At 40.8% G+C, this 16498-nt stretch overlaps 7 protein-coding genes and 1 non-coding gene across 8 annotated transcripts; 3 read left to right on the forward strand and 5 right to left on the reverse strand.

Annotated features, from left to right (window-relative positions):
- Positions 1–160: 160 nt before the first annotated feature.
- VPS5 (sorting nexin 1) lies at positions 161–2164 on the forward strand (the record flags this gene model as incomplete). The annotated part of the gene is made up of 1 exon (XM_022818774.1): positions 161–2164. The coding sequence occupies one exon, from the start codon at positions 161–163 to the stop codon at positions 2162–2164; it is 2004 nt and encodes a 667-aa protein (XP_022675407.1).
- Positions 2165–2219: 55 nt separating this feature from the next.
- TRZ1 (tRNase Z) lies at positions 2220–4670 on the reverse strand (the record flags this gene model as incomplete). Its single annotated transcript, XM_022818775.1, has 1 exon — positions 2220–4670. One exon carries the CDS (start codon positions 4668–4670, stop codon positions 2220–2222), a length of 2451 nt encoding a protein of 816 aa, XP_022675408.1.
- A 343-nt stretch (positions 4671–5013) lies between these two features.
- KLMA_R310 lies at positions 5014–5084 on the forward strand. The gene has a single exon. It is a non-coding gene; the product is annotated as a tRNA-Gly (tRNA).
- A 1109-nt stretch (positions 5085–6193) lies between these two features.
- KLMA_30272 (DUF676 domain-containing protein) lies at positions 6194–7831 on the forward strand (the record flags this gene model as incomplete). The annotated part of the gene is made up of 1 exon (XM_022818776.1): positions 6194–7831. The coding sequence occupies one exon, from the start codon at positions 6194–6196 to the stop codon at positions 7829–7831; it is 1638 nt and encodes a 545-aa protein (XP_022675409.1).
- Positions 7832–7995: 164 nt separating this feature from the next.
- Positions 7996–8415, reverse strand: TCA17 (Tca17p; the record flags this gene model as incomplete). Its single annotated transcript, XM_022818777.1, has 1 exon — positions 7996–8415. The coding sequence occupies one exon, from the start codon at positions 8413–8415 to the stop codon at positions 7996–7998; it is 420 nt and encodes a 139-aa protein (XP_022675410.1).
- Positions 8416–8729: 314 nt separating this feature from the next.
- FRD1 (fumarate reductase) lies at positions 8730–10193 on the reverse strand (the record flags this gene model as incomplete). The annotated part of the gene is made up of 1 exon (XM_022818778.1): positions 8730–10193. One exon carries the CDS (start codon positions 10191–10193, stop codon positions 8730–8732), a length of 1464 nt encoding a protein of 487 aa, XP_022675411.1.
- Positions 10194–11520: 1327 nt separating this feature from the next.
- GLY1 (threonine aldolase GLY1) lies at positions 11521–12696 on the reverse strand (the record flags this gene model as incomplete). The annotated part of the gene is made up of 1 exon (XM_022818779.1): positions 11521–12696. The coding sequence occupies one exon, from the start codon at positions 12694–12696 to the stop codon at positions 11521–11523; it is 1176 nt and encodes a 391-aa protein (XP_022675412.1).
- Positions 12697–13900: 1204 nt separating this feature from the next.
- SIT1 (siderophore iron transporter 1) lies at positions 13901–15652 on the reverse strand (the record flags this gene model as incomplete). Its single annotated transcript, XM_022818780.1, has 1 exon — positions 13901–15652. One exon carries the CDS (start codon positions 15650–15652, stop codon positions 13901–13903), a length of 1752 nt encoding a protein of 583 aa, XP_022675413.1.
- Between the last annotated feature and the right edge of the window lie 846 nt (positions 15653–16498).

Below are 16498 nucleotides of genomic sequence, written 5' to 3' on the forward strand. Positions count from 1 at the left end.
TCCAATGTTTCTCTTCTTCTTTTGTTGTTTCACACGCTTCTTATTATTCTAAGAAGTTCAATAGTTTATATAATATTTTTAATACAGATTTGAGAGAAACAAGGTTCCCCTTTACCGCAAACCAAGTAGAAGAAAGAGGTAAGCACCCAAGCAGGCCAACATGGACTTCGATAACGATTTAGGGGGATCTGTGTGGGGTGATGGCACCGAGGACAATCCATTCAATGAATTGAGCCGAACCTTTGCTAAAATTGGTGAAGTTAGTGATGAAAATAATCAAGAACAAACTGGAGATACGGATAAACATGGCGATGAAGCATTATTCAGCAGACAATGGGATTCTTCAGAGGCACAGGAGAATGTTAGTAATGACCATAAAAATGATTTACCATTAGATATAACCCCTTTGTCTTTTCACGAATCCAGTAATGCTCCCAGGACTGACACATCAGAGTTATTGGGATCTTTAGCACCTGAACAGGACCCTTTACACGAGTTAACACAGACTCACTTGTTAGTATCTCCGCAAAAAAACGATCCGCTATTTGGGGGTCTTGATAATTCACCATTGCGTATCGACGATGATGTTCAACGAAATGAGACGACGGCCTCTGGACCACACTCTCCAACAGTTTCGAGGACAGGAAAGTTGAATAAATTATTCTCCAGTGCAAGGGTTCGCAGAAATCCAAGCAAAACTCAAGAAAAGAGTAAAGAAACCTCTATTCACGACCCTTTGGTGGAAAGTCTAGCTGAAAAGGAGAAGAATGAACAGTTTGTCGAGGAATCATTAAATGACGACGAAACAAGAGACGTAAAACTCTCATTAGAGCAACAGTTAGAGTCTCCCCTATTCATGATTCCAGATAGGAAATCTGCATCATTACTCGAGAGTAATAACCGTGGTAGGAGTGATAATGCAAATAGCAACAATGCATCATCAGTAGCGACACGTAACGAACCTGAAGAGAAGTTCGAGATTGCAGTTATCAACCCCGTAAAAGTTGGAGAGTTAACATCTGCTTATGTGGAATACACTGTGGTAAGCAAAGGGACCCCACTTGAAAATGCTGAATATAGAGTCCAAAGACGTTATAGAGACTTTAGATGGCTTTATAGGCAACTCCAGCATAATAACTGGGGCCACATAATTCCACCACCTCCTGAGAAACAAGCAGTTGGTAGATTCAAACAAGACTTTATTGAAAATAGAAGAGCTCAGATGGAGAGAATGCTACAGCATATTGCTAATAGTCCTGTATTGCAAAAGGACAGTGATTTTATTCTCTTTTTAACTTCTGAGCAATGGAGCCAAGAATCAAAATTAAGAGAACAAATTTCAGGCTCAAAGGCTTCTCATGACAGTAATGACATATCTGATATTCATATTTCAGAAATTAAGCTTTTAGGTCCTGAGGATGCTGAAAGAGTTTTAAAGAGTGGAGGATTGGACACCGATACGGGATCAGGCTTTATGGGTCTATCCTTTGCATCTGCCCCCAAATACAAAGAACCTGATCAGTTCTTCATTGAAACTGCGCAGAAAACTGACATTTTAGAAGAACAATTGAAACAGCTATACAAGGCATTAGAACTTGTAGATTCACAAAGATCTGATTTATGTTCTGTAATCAACGAATTCAGTGACACGTTGAACATATTGGCGGATCTAGAACTTTCAAAGAAAACATCTGAAATTCTCAGAAATTTTGCGGAAGTTCATTTGCGTATAAAAGAGTCCACTTCAAGAAGCTCAATGCAGGATTCCTTGACTCTTGGTGTAACTATTGATGATCATCTAAGAACAATAGGTAGTGTGAAAGCTATTCTCAACCAAAGAAGCAAAATTGGGTACTATCTGATTTTGGTCGAGAACGAATTGAATAAGAAAAAAGCTCAATTAAACAAAATCTCTGACAGATCTGCCAATGTAGAGAAAGCAAAGATAATAGAAAATGAACTAGGCATCTGTAATGCACGCTACAATAAGATAAAGAAGGAGTGGCAATCGATTGGAGAAGTAATAAGAAAGGAGATAAACCAAAACAACCTAGAAACTGTCGAGGATTTCAGGAACAATATGGAAATATATCTAGAATCAGCTATCGAAAGCCAAAAGGAATGTATTGAAATATGGGAAACTTTTTATCAAAATAATTTGTAATTTTTCGAGGCTTTTTGGCTTCTATTTACAACTAGTAGTCTATTTACATGTTATATTAGTCCTTAACCTCTTCGTTTTCAGCGTCCTTTTCTTCCTCTATGAAGATTCTACTTAACAGATCAACTTTATCTTGTTGTTTTCCTAAGTCATTGTAAGTTACAATCATTCCATCAAATGCAAAACATACCTCTTTGGCTTTTGATACAATGCTATTTTTAGTGTTAGGTACTTTAGGATATCTTTGCGAGAAGTGGGTTAATAAAAGTTTCCTGGCGTTCATCACGTTCGAAATTTTAATAGCTTCATTAATCGTACTGTGCTTCTTTTTGATAGCTTCTGCCTTAAGTTCGTTTTCCAAAGTGGCCTCGTGAATTAATAGATCAGAATTCTTACCTATTCCTTTAGCAAATAGATTGAAATTTGGTCTAGTATCCCCTGAATAGGAAACTTTAAATACTTGCTTGCTTTTAGCTCCTAAGAAAAATGTTATGGAGTTGGAATAAGCCCAATTACAATGAATAGCAGGACAGGTTCTGAATGACATAATCCGCAAATCATTCATCATCTTCTTAATGGTGGACTGGTCTCTGTTGCCGCTTGCATTATCCAATTCCACTACCGTTGGTTTTTCATCCACAGAAGTTATTTCTTCTTTTATCGACAAAGGTTTTGTTTGTAATCTGAGATCATCTCCGTACTTTAGGTGCTCACAACTAATGTATTCGATTCTTGAGAGAATTTTTGGATCTTCAAGTGCAAACCATTCCTGTAAAAATATGTTATATTGCCATGGGGTAATAACATAAAGACGTTCATTGGTGTTTTCGTTAAACTTATACCATTCCTTAATAAGACTAGCAATACCCAAATGATGATCCGCATGCAAATGACTTAAGTATATCATTCGTAGATTTCTGAAAAGTTTCGGTATATCTGTGTCAGGAATGGTTCTATGAATGGTACCCAATGTATTTTCTCCGGCATCAAGAATTATGGTACGTTTAGTAATGTTACCATTACTCTCAACGAATGGAATCTTGATGAGAGTTGAAATGACATTACGATATTTTGAAGGCAAGGCACTGCCTGTACCCAAAGAAATAATCTCAATTTCACTATCTTTGGAATCATTATCGAAGTTGTTTATGTGCAATTGTTCATGGACAATAGACTCTAACGAAGCACCATCAATTTCCAAAGGCACTACGTGATTATTGTATAATTCGTCAATAGTAGATGATGGTTTGGAGGTGGCTAATTGCGACTCAGAAATTGGCATCACTTCCTTACCGAAAACGAACGGTTCTAGGGCAATACCTTTCATTTTTTCGAATATATGAACGTTGTCATTGTTTAATTTGGAGACTGGAGAATCCTCTTGTTGCTGAACCACGGAAGTCCCCTCTGGTAAATCTTTAGAGAAGCATTCGAAAAATTCTTTGGAGTAGACTCTATCAGTTATTGGAACATTGTAATTGTCGTTTTGCAAAGCCTTCAATTTCAAAGTGGCTGTAGCTGCGTTTTCGTATGCAAGAGAGTTTGGCGAAATTTTAGAGTGCGACACGAAGTGTTGAATGTGGTCGCCGTGGAATATGTCCATAAAATTGAAAAGGTCATTGGTAATAGTCACATCGTCACCAAGGAAATAGTAGACTGCAGAAAGTTGTTCCAATGGATAATCTTTGAACCTATCACAAAATTGACTGATGTATGCATTCGATGGAATATCGAGAACAAGAACCTTACCGTATGTTCTAGTAGCGCTCAACACTTGTTCTGGGTTTATTACGGTACCATCTTCAAGAGTGATGTTGTTCCCGCGAGCGAGTTCAGCGTACAATTTTCCCTTAGGAATCTGCAATCGTTGCGCCTCATTTGCGTTAAACTTCCCTCTTATAGATGGAAACGAGATTTCGTACGAGGACGTGAGGTCTCTTGGGCCCATAGCCTGCGGTGGTATATCCACATTGAGGGTTGGGTTCGACGAAGGGTCCTGTTCGTCGGTGGGGCTGACTTCTGGGAACATACGAGCAATAATGGACTTTAATCCCTTAGTGAACTTCTCATACGACCCAGAATCCGCACACCCATCACCAGGCTTGTTAATCACGATCGATTTCACAGACACAGTCTTGTCTGCGAAACACTCCGAATCCTTCAACGTGAACACTTTTAAGTCCAAGCCGAACCTGAAAACAAAGTATCTCCATGTGCTCACGACGTAGTCTAGGATACTCGAGCCATAGAAAATGCTAACATTCTTCTTCCCTTGGTCGCTTGCGGTCAAAATTAGACCAGGCAACCCGCCAATGCACGAGTAATCCATCTCACCGGTCAAGAATATACCGTTCAGCTTACCAAATTTGATTTTAGATTCGTTGCAAGCGCGCTGCGTGCCCTCTCCAATCCTCCCGAAAAAGTACTTTTCACCATGGTCTGACTGTAGAAGCAATAGTGGTTGTTTGGTGTCCAAACACGGGTGGGTCACGGGAATTAACTGGTACATGGTATGTAACTTCTCGAATGACGATCTCGACGCAACGAACCGCCTGCACACAACTACACGGGGGGAAAAAGCGATGGAATACACTGTTGAAATAATGTAAGGTCTAAATTACCGGCAATGTACACCTCCAACTGTCTCTCTCTCTCTCTCACAAAAACTGTATTGCCTTGCCTTGCTTCGTCTCTCATCTCATCTCATCGCATGCGATGAGATATTAGGCATCGACTACAGTTCTTTTGAAAATATTGTGTGTGTGCGCTTCTGTCAATCAGTCAGTCAGTCACTTTCCACGCCAGCGACGCCCCTCTTCAACGAAAAATAACCAACTTCCCCAACAGAAGACGCGCTAGTGGTTTAGTGGTAAAATCCCAGTTTCCCATACTGGGGCCCCGGGTTCGATTCCCGGCTGGCGCATCTCTCTTCTTTTTTGTCACTTTTCCCCTCCTCCCCCCCTCATTTAATTTTTTTCCATTTTTCTCTGTTATCTGTCACAGGCAGAACGCCCTGCAGCGCCTGGCGCTGCAATCCCTAGAACAGGAAGGAAAAAAAAAAAGCACAAACAAACATGGAACAAGAAACTTAAAACCCTGCTTGCATTACGTACAAAGATACAGAAACTTACAGAAACCTTCAAGACCTTCAGAAACCTACAGAGAAACGCACGCACAACTCCCAGCCCTCTTATCAGAGTCCGCGCCCAGCGCACTCTAAAACCGAACCATACGTTTTTTTTTTCTTTCTCTTGAATACCTAGCTGTCCACCATACACTATAGGCACTAATTACGTAGAGCAAGATAACTTGCGGTTTCCTCACCTCACCCTGATTGACCCCTCCCTCCCATTATCGCACGGTATCAATCAAATATCAATCAAATATCAATCAATCGGCCTTGCAAAACTCTGCTTCTGTGCCTGCCTGGCTTTTACGTCCACTGTAGTTCTTATTATTATTATTATTATAATTATTATTTTTTTTTTTTTCTTCGATCTACTCAGACAGCCGTTCTTATCAGAGTTTTCTGCTTTCGCATTTCTCATATTCCATAGTGTTCTAACGTCAGTTACCTGTGAAAAGTTGCGAATGTAAATAAACTAAGTAACTGGCACGAAATATAAAAAGGGCGTCACTTTTTTTTTTCTTTCACTTTCATAGTTACGAAGCAGGTAGTGGGGGGTGGTGATACTCCGGATTTGCTTTTAGATCTTCCTGTTGGTGAATGGAGTGATGTAGTATTATTTGCATTCATTGTCTTTCTTTAGCTTGCACAATCAGACGCAGGAGGCTTGCATACTTGCTAATATAGAGTAGAGTGGTCCTTAAGTTTATCGCTATAAGACCATAACCCATTATTATTTTTTTTTTTTTTGTCATTAAAACTAGTATAACCAACCATAGCCAGCCAGCTAGCCAGCCAGCCATCTCTTTTCTTGAGATAGTGTTGTACAGCTGTAGTTATAAAATCGTTGTTCTGTTCTGCTTTGTTTGGCTTTTTTCTCAAATAAGAAGAGCTGTTAGCGAGAGATGACGTCGTTTGAAGAGGAAAAGGACGTCCACTTGGTGGTGTTAGTGCACGGTTTATGGGGCAACCGCTCGCATATGAACGAGATACGCAACTATATATTGTCACAACAAGGTTCTTGCAAGCAAAAGCTCGTTGTGCACCAGACGCATCTTAACGAGGGGTACAAGACGTACGATGGGATCGATGTTTGTGGGATCCGGGTTGCTAAAGAGATCGAGGACGAAATTGCGGCGCTTGGCGACTCAGTGGTGAAATTCTCTTTGATCGGGTACTCGTTAGGCGGGTTGATCTGTAGATATGCGCTGGGCGTGTTGTACCAGACGCAGATTTTCGCTAAAAGAGACATTGAGCTAGTCAACTTCATCACGTTTTGCACGCCCCATGTTGGTGTTTTAGCGCCGGGAAATAATATGGCAGTGAAGCTGTTCAACACCATCGTGCCTCTGGTGTTGGGCAATTCTGGGAAACAGATGTTCTTGAAGGATAAGTACAACGGTTTCCCGTTGTTGTACGTGATGAGCTTGCCAAACTCCGTATTTTACAAGGCGCTAAAAGAGTTTAAATACAGATCTCTTTATGCTAATATTATCAACGATAAGCGTACTGCATGGTGGACCTCGGGGATCTCAAGAAACGATCCGTTTATAGAGATTAACGAGAAAAATGGTATGGGCAGATTCAGGTTCGTCGAAGGCTATGATCCCGTTGTGTTGGATCACAAATCTCCGTTGCTGATTGCTCCATTAGAGGAAAAAGAAGATTCCTCATACAGCGAACTTGACGCTAACAAAAATGACGACACCGAAATAGACCCTCAGAACTACTACTTCCTAAACTACTGGTTCGGCAAAGTTCTGCGTTGGATCACCTTTTTGGTGAATTTGATTGTCATTGCCCCACTATGGTTTATTTGGTTTATCCTATCTGGTATAATGGAAACCGTCAAATCGACTATAAGAGCAGCCGCGTTCGCTAGAAAGTACTCAACATACTTTATTACTGAGGTTCTAGATATCTCAACAGATCAGAGCGGGGAGTCTACTGACGCCATCGTTGACGATGACGACGAAGACGTAGTAGAAGAAAGCGACAGCGATATCGACAACGACGGTTCAGAATCCTCATCCACCTTGTTTGAACCAACTTCCAGTAACTACGAGCTCCATCTAGAGCAATCTCTAACCGACCAAAGAGATAATTTGATTGAAAGTTTGCTAGATGCCATAGAAAGAAAGGAAACACGTACAGCTGTCGTTGAAAACATCAAGAAAATTGACGAAAAAGACGACAACCCTTCGGAATCCAAGATTGATGTTACAATTAGAGAGCTCGAACTCTACTCCGTCGAGGAGTTGATATCGAAGAAGAAAGTGCACATTATATCCGATGACAAAACTGCAACAACAGATGAGGACGAAGTCCTGAAACTTCTCTCCAATTTCAACCTAAACGTTGACAAATTGCAGCTGGACATTATTGACTCATTAAACAAGTTAAAGTGGTCAAAGTTCCCTATATACATCCGTAAGACCCCCAGCACACACGCCGCTGCCATTATTAGGCATTCTGATCCTAACTTTACGGAAGGCCATGTCGTGTTGCAGCACTTTGTGGACAAGGTCTTTCAATTTGCATAACAATGATAAATGATAATAACAAACATACCAAATTCTAATAATACACCTCTCACATTCACACAATATAACGTAGTTTATAATACCAAAATGTAATAAAAAACACACATAAAAACAGACCAAAAAAATAAAATAACTGAAAACATTCAATTAAGCTCATTACTATTCTAGTTCGGTTCCAAACCCAAACTATCTATATTACGCCTTATTTGCTCAGTGAAGTCATCATTGAAGGGGTTTATAACGCTTTTCAAATAGAATACCTTAACCTTCTGGAAAAATGGCAAAACTGCTTCATCATCACGTATATTAGTACCAATCACAATCTTCAATCCCTTCTGGTGTAAGTACTCCCCGTAAATAACATTACCATCTATTTCAAATAGATATTTTGGTGCAGACGATGTAGTGCTTTTGGTTGTATCGCCAAAATAATCGAGCGCTATATTTGAAAGAACATTGTATTTGATTTCATGTTTTGCTGATTTATCACCCACCGCATGAATCACGAGCGGTCTATCCTCTCTATCAATGAGTGCCACGAATAAAGTTTGGAGTTTATCTAAAGAGTTAGAACCCTCACTCATAATTATAGCTGGCAATGATTGGGCCTTTTAAATTACAGTGTAACTTTGTCCTTAACTTGATCAAGTCATCTGCGCTCTGGTTGATAGTTTCTCTCTTTTTTTTTTTTTTTTTTTTTTTAAACGTCATTCGTTTCATTATAGAAGGATTATTTAACTAAGCAGAAGGTTATAAAAGTTTGAACGACATAGACAGCAACAAGCTAAATGAATAAACCAAAAAAAAAAGTTCATCATTAAGATCTTGGTGTTTAAAAAAACGTTGCATTTTTTATATTATATTTTAAAATTTTTAGCGATGGTTGCTTGCTTACAGATTACAAATTAGCTCTGATGGATTTTGCAGCTTGTCTTCCAAAGACGACACACTCCAATAATGAAGAGCCACCTAATCTGTTAGCACCATGAACACCACCGGAGACTTCACCCGCAGCGTAAATACCTGTAGCCAGTGGTTTACCTTCAGCATTCAATACACGAGCCTGCTCATCGATTTTTGCACCGCCCATAGTGAAATGAACGACTGGAGTAATTTTACCGACAAAAATAGTTGAATCCGAAGAAAGCGAAGAACCAAAAGTATTCTCCCTGAATTTACGGCCAAGATGGTCATCCTTAGATAAGTCAGAGTACGTGCTCAATTCAGCTATCAATTGGTCTACACTGACAGGTAAATCTTCGGCAAACTCTGCAATAGTCTTCTTAGACACCAATTTCTTGAACATATAAAAGTCCATGTTTGGCTTGTAGTTTTCGTATAGACTCTCACTCATCACCAAGTAAGCTGTCTTCGACTCAGATTTGGATTGAATGGCCTCAGTAACCATGTCACGGGTTGTCAATTCGTTAACAAATCTTTGGCCAGTATGAGGGTTGATCAAGACTCCTCCTAGACCTCTTAGTGCCTCTGCAGCCAAGAATTTCCAGTTGGAATCTGGATTTGCAGGGTCTACAAAACCAGTTGGGTGCACTTGAATTTGGTCCATGTCGATTAGTTTAGCCCCGAGCTTCTCTAGTAGAACTTGACCTTCTCCTAAAGTCTGTTCACCATTAGTGGTGGGCAAATCAACTAAATGAGGTGCATATTTCTCCAATAGCTTCTTGTTAAAGCCGAAACCACCTGTACAGAAAACGACATTGTTTGTTTCAATGGTATGAGTTCCGTCTTGATCCTCAAAAACGACGCTACTAACCCTATTGTTACTGTCCAGCTTAACATCAACAACTTTACTATTTAACTGGATTTTGACCGCCTTAGAATCGTACGATTCCAGAGCCTTCTTCAAAGTGTCAACTATTTGGAAACCTGGGGGAAGCTTACCACTTGATCTGTGGGTTCTAGGGACGGAATGCCCACCTAGTTGCGCTAGCTTATCCAATGGGATCTTGAAGTCATTTTGCAACCACGAAATAGCATCGCTGGAGTCCTTAGAAAGCTTCTCCATTAATGCGACCACACCTTTACCCTTAGCAGACTTAATAGTGTCGTCAGCAAACAACTCCGGATGATCTTCAACATGCAACCTCGATTGCGTCTCAGTACCTGCACCATTGATCCCACTAGAAGCCTTGATAGAGTTACCACCAATACTAGAGGTTTTCTCCAATAGTACAATAGGAATATTGAACTTTGCCAATTGGGATGACGTGGTTAAACCAGCTAGACCAGACCCTATAACAACAACAGGCTTTGACATTACGTTTGATTCTTTAGTTAGCAGTAGATACACCAAGTACAGTATAACACAAAATGAAAATAGTCTAATGTACCGATGTAGCATCCAAACAGTTGACAATATAAAATGTTCTTAATTGTCTTTCTCCCTTTATCCTAATCCTTTATGCGTGTTGCTGAAAACAGACTGACACCACTTTTTATACTTTTATAGGGTTATGCTTTTTTTCTCGTAAAGCAGGTATAAAAAGAAGGCAAGCACCTCGTGATCTTCGTTCGGAGTCAAAAGCCGTACCGTTCGAAAAGGTTCGGTCCAAAGCAGACGAAGTTAGATCCCAATTAAACTGCACAGGGTGGTTCCATTGTTTTTGTTCTTTTTTTTCTTCTTTCGTTGTATTAACTCTATGTATCTATCTATAACGCAAATATATTACTATATTAAATTATGTTATATGAGCAGGTGCAGTTGAAACACAAACGACACAGGCCCAGTGAGTAGAAAGAGGCACCAGAAGACTCTGCCAAACATTAGAAAGAGCAAAGATGGATGTGCAGAGTGCGAGGCACATATGAAAATGCCTAAGAATTATACTTGTCATAAATGAAAGTTAAAATAAATGATTGCATCATTTAATATTCATTTTTACAAGACAATACCTGCTTGTCTAGTATCACATTAAGATACATGGGTAATATAATTGAAAAGAAAACATGTGCCCTTGAATGGGCGGAGGGGGTGGGGGTGATAATGAACAAACCAAACGAACCAAACATATCAATCAATTTCAAAGATACGACAAATATAAAGACTAATTTGACGACTTTGAAATCACCTTTGTCCCGCTGCAATAGGGTAGTACATTAGAAATAATGTACCAATGGTCCTCAAATGTATACGTTGAAGTAGAAAATTGTGGTGTAATTCCATTTGAAACAGTAAAATACGATAACAACCATAGGAAGTTAGATCATAAGAGATGTAATTTGAATATTCAGTATTTGAAGCTGGCAAGATAACCACAACCAGATAATTGGCAGTAGCTGAACCGAGCTAACAAATCTTGAAACGAATCGATGAGAAATGCAATGGTGCATTTGAAAAATAATGCTCTTTCTATCAAAATTTAGTAGAATAAAATGGACAACAGTCCGATGAGTATCGATTCTTTCAAACCTGGAACACTAGGCAAGGAGAAGCAATCTTTCTTTGCACTAATTTTCCTGTCTTCATATTCAATGAGCATAAGTCCTGCTTTATTGTTGATAGGCTGAAACTCGAAGTCTAGTAAACTAGCCGAAGCCTTCTCAGGACAAGTGTCTACCCTTCATATGGTAGAAGAAACATTTAAATGAAATCCGATAATGCCAATAATGTGTATAAAATTAAGTGTTGGGGGGGGGAGTCAATTTGAACTAAAGAACAATCATACCATTTAGTACTTGTAGGTCTTGATGTCTCCGATAGGGTTGCCATTGATGTCGAAATCAGTGGATTCACTACGGTAGATCTTGGTTGGACCATTAGTGTCGAATGGATGTTCCTTAGCGTATTCGAAAGCTTCCAAAACGGCCAACTTTACATTTTCCAAAGTTTCTCTAGTGATTTGGTAATGGAAAGAGACTCTTCCACCCATCAACTTAACCCCATACTTCAGACCCTTCTTGACAAGAACATCTGGGTTCATCTTTGCCTTTTGTAGGTCCAAGAAGACGAAGTTAGTGTCAGCTGGAGACTCCAATGGAATTTGGTGCTTGTCGCAGAATGCGGCTAGTTCATGAGCAAGTTCATGAGAGTGTCTCAACTTTGTTTTCCAGTCACCGTTGACAGAGCACAAGGCCATTCTAGCCATCATACCAGATTGTCTGATACCACCACCTTGTTGCTTTCTGAAGTGGTTGCACTTCTTGATAAACTTGCTGTCACCAACTAGAATCGAACCCATTGGGGCACCCATAGACTTGGATAAACAGATAGAGATGGAATCAAAGATTTCCCCGTATTGCTTCAAGGAGACACCAGTCTCGACAACAGCGTTCCAAATTCTAGCACCATCGCAATGTAGCTTGATGTCGTTGTCCAAACACCATCCCTTGATACGGATCAACTCTTCCAAAGGATAAACAATACCGTGCAATGTGTTTTCCAAAGACAAAACTCTGGTTGGAGCACCGTGGATGTCACCATCGTCTGGGATGTAGTGAGCCTTGATATCTTCCAAAGTCATGTAGTTACCGTTGGATGGGATCACTGGAGTCACCATGGCTTGGGACAAAATGGCCAACCCAGCGGCTTCGTGGGTGTAGACATGAGCTCTGTAGTCACACAAGATGGAGTATGGAGGCTGCAATAGGTGGGTTCTTAGACCAATCTGGTTAGACAAAGTACCAGACACACAGAATAGACCAGCTTCCTTACCAGCCAAATGAGCTACAGTAGTTTCTAGCTCGATTGTGTCCACATCTTCGTTGTAGACAGCATCACCGATGGAAGCTGCGAAAACAGAATCCAACATCTCCTTGGTTGGCGTGGTGAAAGTGTCGGACCGTAGATCATTGTGGGCAGAAGTGTAAGCTGGCTCAGCAGCTGGTTTCTTGGTATTAGCAGTCATAGTTACTGATTATGTTTTAGTTTATGCGATCAAGCAGCAAGTAGTTTGCAGTTTGGTTCTCGCCAGATTTGCAAAAGTACTACGAAAAACAGGTGTTACATCAAGAACTTACTTGCCTTTCCCACTCGCACTTTACTCTCTCTTTTATATATATATATAGCCATCTTATGGCATGAGCATATATAATGAAGAATGGTGTGCGAGTATATGCCAATTGCCGGTATTCAGCAAGTAGGCGATGAGTAAACGAAAAGAAGCCCAATGAGTAATACTGAAAGGAAAAAAAAAAAAAAAGAACCAACAAGCAAAGTAATATAGCACACTAACACCCTATAAATAATAGTAGCTTACACTAAAGCATGGAAACCCAAAGTAAAGTGCGAGCCGTAACCTCAATGCAGAATGCCCTAAAGCAATATTGAACACTCTCATTCGCTCTTGGAATGGTAATAAGATGCCCTCTCTGTCTAGAATGATCATCGGCGCGACCCCCACAAAACCGCTCCGCCTAGCGCGCTATTTTCCGGACTGGGCTCAACCTCTGAACTCTGCCTAGCGGGCTAACCCTTCAGCCTAGAAACTCACCGGCCGGGCCAGGATTGGTAGGAAGGGAACCAAAAGAAGAGCGTAACAGCGATCGAACAAAAGAAATAAGAAAAAGAAATTAAACTCTGCGTCTTTGTCTGTGAATGTCTCGAGATGGGCAAATGTCTCTCGGAAAATCCCTACGCGTGTTTCTTTTGAGTTACCAAAGGGCCGTTCCTTTTGCAGTTTTCGTTTTTTCTTTTTCTTGAATTTTGTTTGGGTTTTTTTTTTTTTTGTACTTGTTTTGTTTCCTTAATATGGCCGCGGATACTGCCGGTTTGGGAAACACTCCGATCCTTTGTTCTTGTTGTTCCTTTCCTTGTTCGTCACGTCACAGTGGCATCAGGTGGGCGTAGCTCTGGTTATAGGCTGGGATTTTGTTTTGTCAGCTATATTTTTGGATTTTGTAATCAGAATTGGAACTAGAATTGGAATTTGGGATGTTGGTTTTTTGGTTTTTTGGTTTTTGATTTTCGATTTAAAGATCACATGATACTAAATTTGCGACGTATTAATTCGTTACATCATGTATATAGCGAGTAAATAGAGAGTGAGAGTGGAATGTCTGTGTTTGCATAGTGTCAGGACAAGAAAGAGCGAATTATTGGAGACATAAATATCAAAGCTTTGAAACTCCTGCAGTAGTAGTGGTGGTGGTTGCAGTGTCAGACTCGTATTCGGATTCCGTGTCTTCTTTTGCCTGGACATTTTCCAACACGGGATCGTCAAGAAGAACGGCTAGACAGACGATGGGGACGCAGAAACACAAGGATATCACGATTAGGATTTTCTGAACGTGGCGATATGCTTCTACTAGAGCTTCTCTTCCCGGAGTACCCCACTTGTTTTTCACAATGAACGATAATGGAGCCTTGTACGCCATTTTGGCGATGGTAGCGTTAGCGATTCTTTTATTGATTTGGTGAGGAAGGGCTTGGGTCCAAACGGCACCACTAATAGAACTTCCTATAGCGGATCCGACGTAGTAGGAAGCACTGTAGAGCATTGTAACTGTGCTCATGACCTCGTGGCTGACCAAGGCTTGCAATAGAGCCTGGGTGGAATGGGTGAATAAACCGGAACCAACACCAAGTAGCACCTGGCCAGCAATGACACCGCCGTGGCTGGACAGCCCACCACGGTATTTGACCATGATACCTAGAGCAATCATCCAAATGCATGTTCCGCCGATAATGAAGAATTTGAGTCTTCTGACATACACGACTATTAATCCGACAATTAGACCACTTATTGTGGTGGAGAATGAGTACAAGGAATTGATTCTGGTGGCAGATCTCACAGATTCGTTTACGGCAACCACAAGGATAGTATATAGATATTCGCCCTGTATTTGCCAGACAAAGTCGATCAACACACCAATGCACAACCCCACGATGACAGACTTCTTCTTGAAAAGCTTCTCGGGGCAAATAGGCTTGGCAGCGAATTTTCTCTCCCAAACAATGAACACGGGAATCATGACAAAACCAAGAACCAAGGGGACAATAACCCTGGCCGTTTTCCACTTACGGTGCTCCCCACCAGCCAATGTGAATGGCGTCAAGATCAAACCAAGAATCAAAGTGAAACTTAGAACCCCAATAATATCGAGGTCTTCCCAGATAAATTTCAAAAGAGCCTTGAAACTTCTGCCTTCAAGCGCTTTCAACTCTTTCCAGTCGCCATTCCGTTTGGCCCGGTAAGTCATATGCAAGAAGCAACATACTAGAGGAAGCGTTGCGATGGGCAGCCAGATTGCCCACATACCGATACCCCACGACCAATGTTTCACACCGATGGTGGAAGCAACATTTCCGGAGATCCAGGTATTGATTATGTATGGCGAAGCACTGACTAACGTGCAGAAGAGTCTCCAGTTCAAACTGGAAAAATCGGCAGAGATGATCTTGAACAAGATCGCGAGTCCACTGAGCCCAAACTGGTACAGAATCATCCCAGCTGCATACCTCGTCACATCTGTTGCCTGCGAGCACACAATGGTCCCGATCACATATAGAACCACAGCACACACAATCAGTTCGATTCTTCCAACTGCGTCTGATAATCTCGAATATATCGGCATGGATGCCGCGGCTGACACAGATCTTACAACACCAACTGTAGAGATCAGCGAATGGGTCCGGTAAGAGTTGATCGCATGCGCCGTAAACGTCTTGCGCACCATCGCATCCAAACGGTACACATAAGCCATCAAAAAAATGGAGACAAAGATCATCGCCTTATTGGCCAGCGATGAGTACTGTTTGTTGAGAATTTCCACCTTTTGGACACCATACGACTTCTTGGCATGTTCGTGGTGTGGATCAGGCCCGTCATTTTGTTTACCCTTTTCTAATTCAACGCTCAACATAATATTAGTATTACTATTAGTTGCAGGTTGGTTTTATTTTGTTTTGTTCGACTTACTACTGACTGCCCTTTGATCCACACTCCTCCCCCAACCAACCTGAACTTGATACCATACGTACGTCTATATATACGAATACTCCTCTCAACTACACAATCAATCAAACACCTTTTTCGTTATTCCATCATGCACTTTACTACTACACTAAGCTAAAATTGCAACTTCTCAAATAATAACTTTACTTAAACAAGTTTAAACACCCAGATCTACATGTGTGACAACATATACATATACCTTTAATTTCGTTCCAATATCCTTACTTTTAGGCCTCCTCTCTTCGCACCCCCGGATATAAAGTATCCCTTGCCTTCTCTGCCCCTTTGTTTGCCGTTCTATCAACAGCTGATGAGGCGATGAGCACTCGATGGTGTTAGCCGTTCCCCATTATCAAGGACCCTTACCGGATATAACTCCCTCTTAAATGCGTCAACACCTGGTTTTTTCATTTGTTAAATCCGCTCGCATACATAACACACATAATCACACATTCTCTCTCCCATTCTAAAGAAAAATATCCAGTTTTCCATAGAACAACAGAAAACGAAGAGAGAAAAACAAAAAAGCCGAAACCACGTGACGCCGAATTGGTGTGTTTTCTCCATTCTCTCTCCATCTCTAGCTAGCTCATCTGTCAAAATCTATGATGTACTACTATATACTTAGAACAGCTAGGGAAACCTGGATGGAAACTTGGATGGAAACTTGGATGGAAACTTGGATAGAAACAGAAGGAACAGATCGTGCATCGGACATCGGATAGTATAGGCTGGTCAAAAGTTAGTTTTCCTC

Source organism: Kluyveromyces marxianus, chromosome 3 (assembly GCF_001417885.1).
Source record: "Kluyveromyces marxianus DMKU3-1042 DNA, complete genome, chromosome 3".
In the NCBI taxonomy this organism is placed as follows: Eukaryota; Fungi; Ascomycota; class Saccharomycetes; order Saccharomycetales; family Saccharomycetaceae; genus Kluyveromyces; species Kluyveromyces marxianus.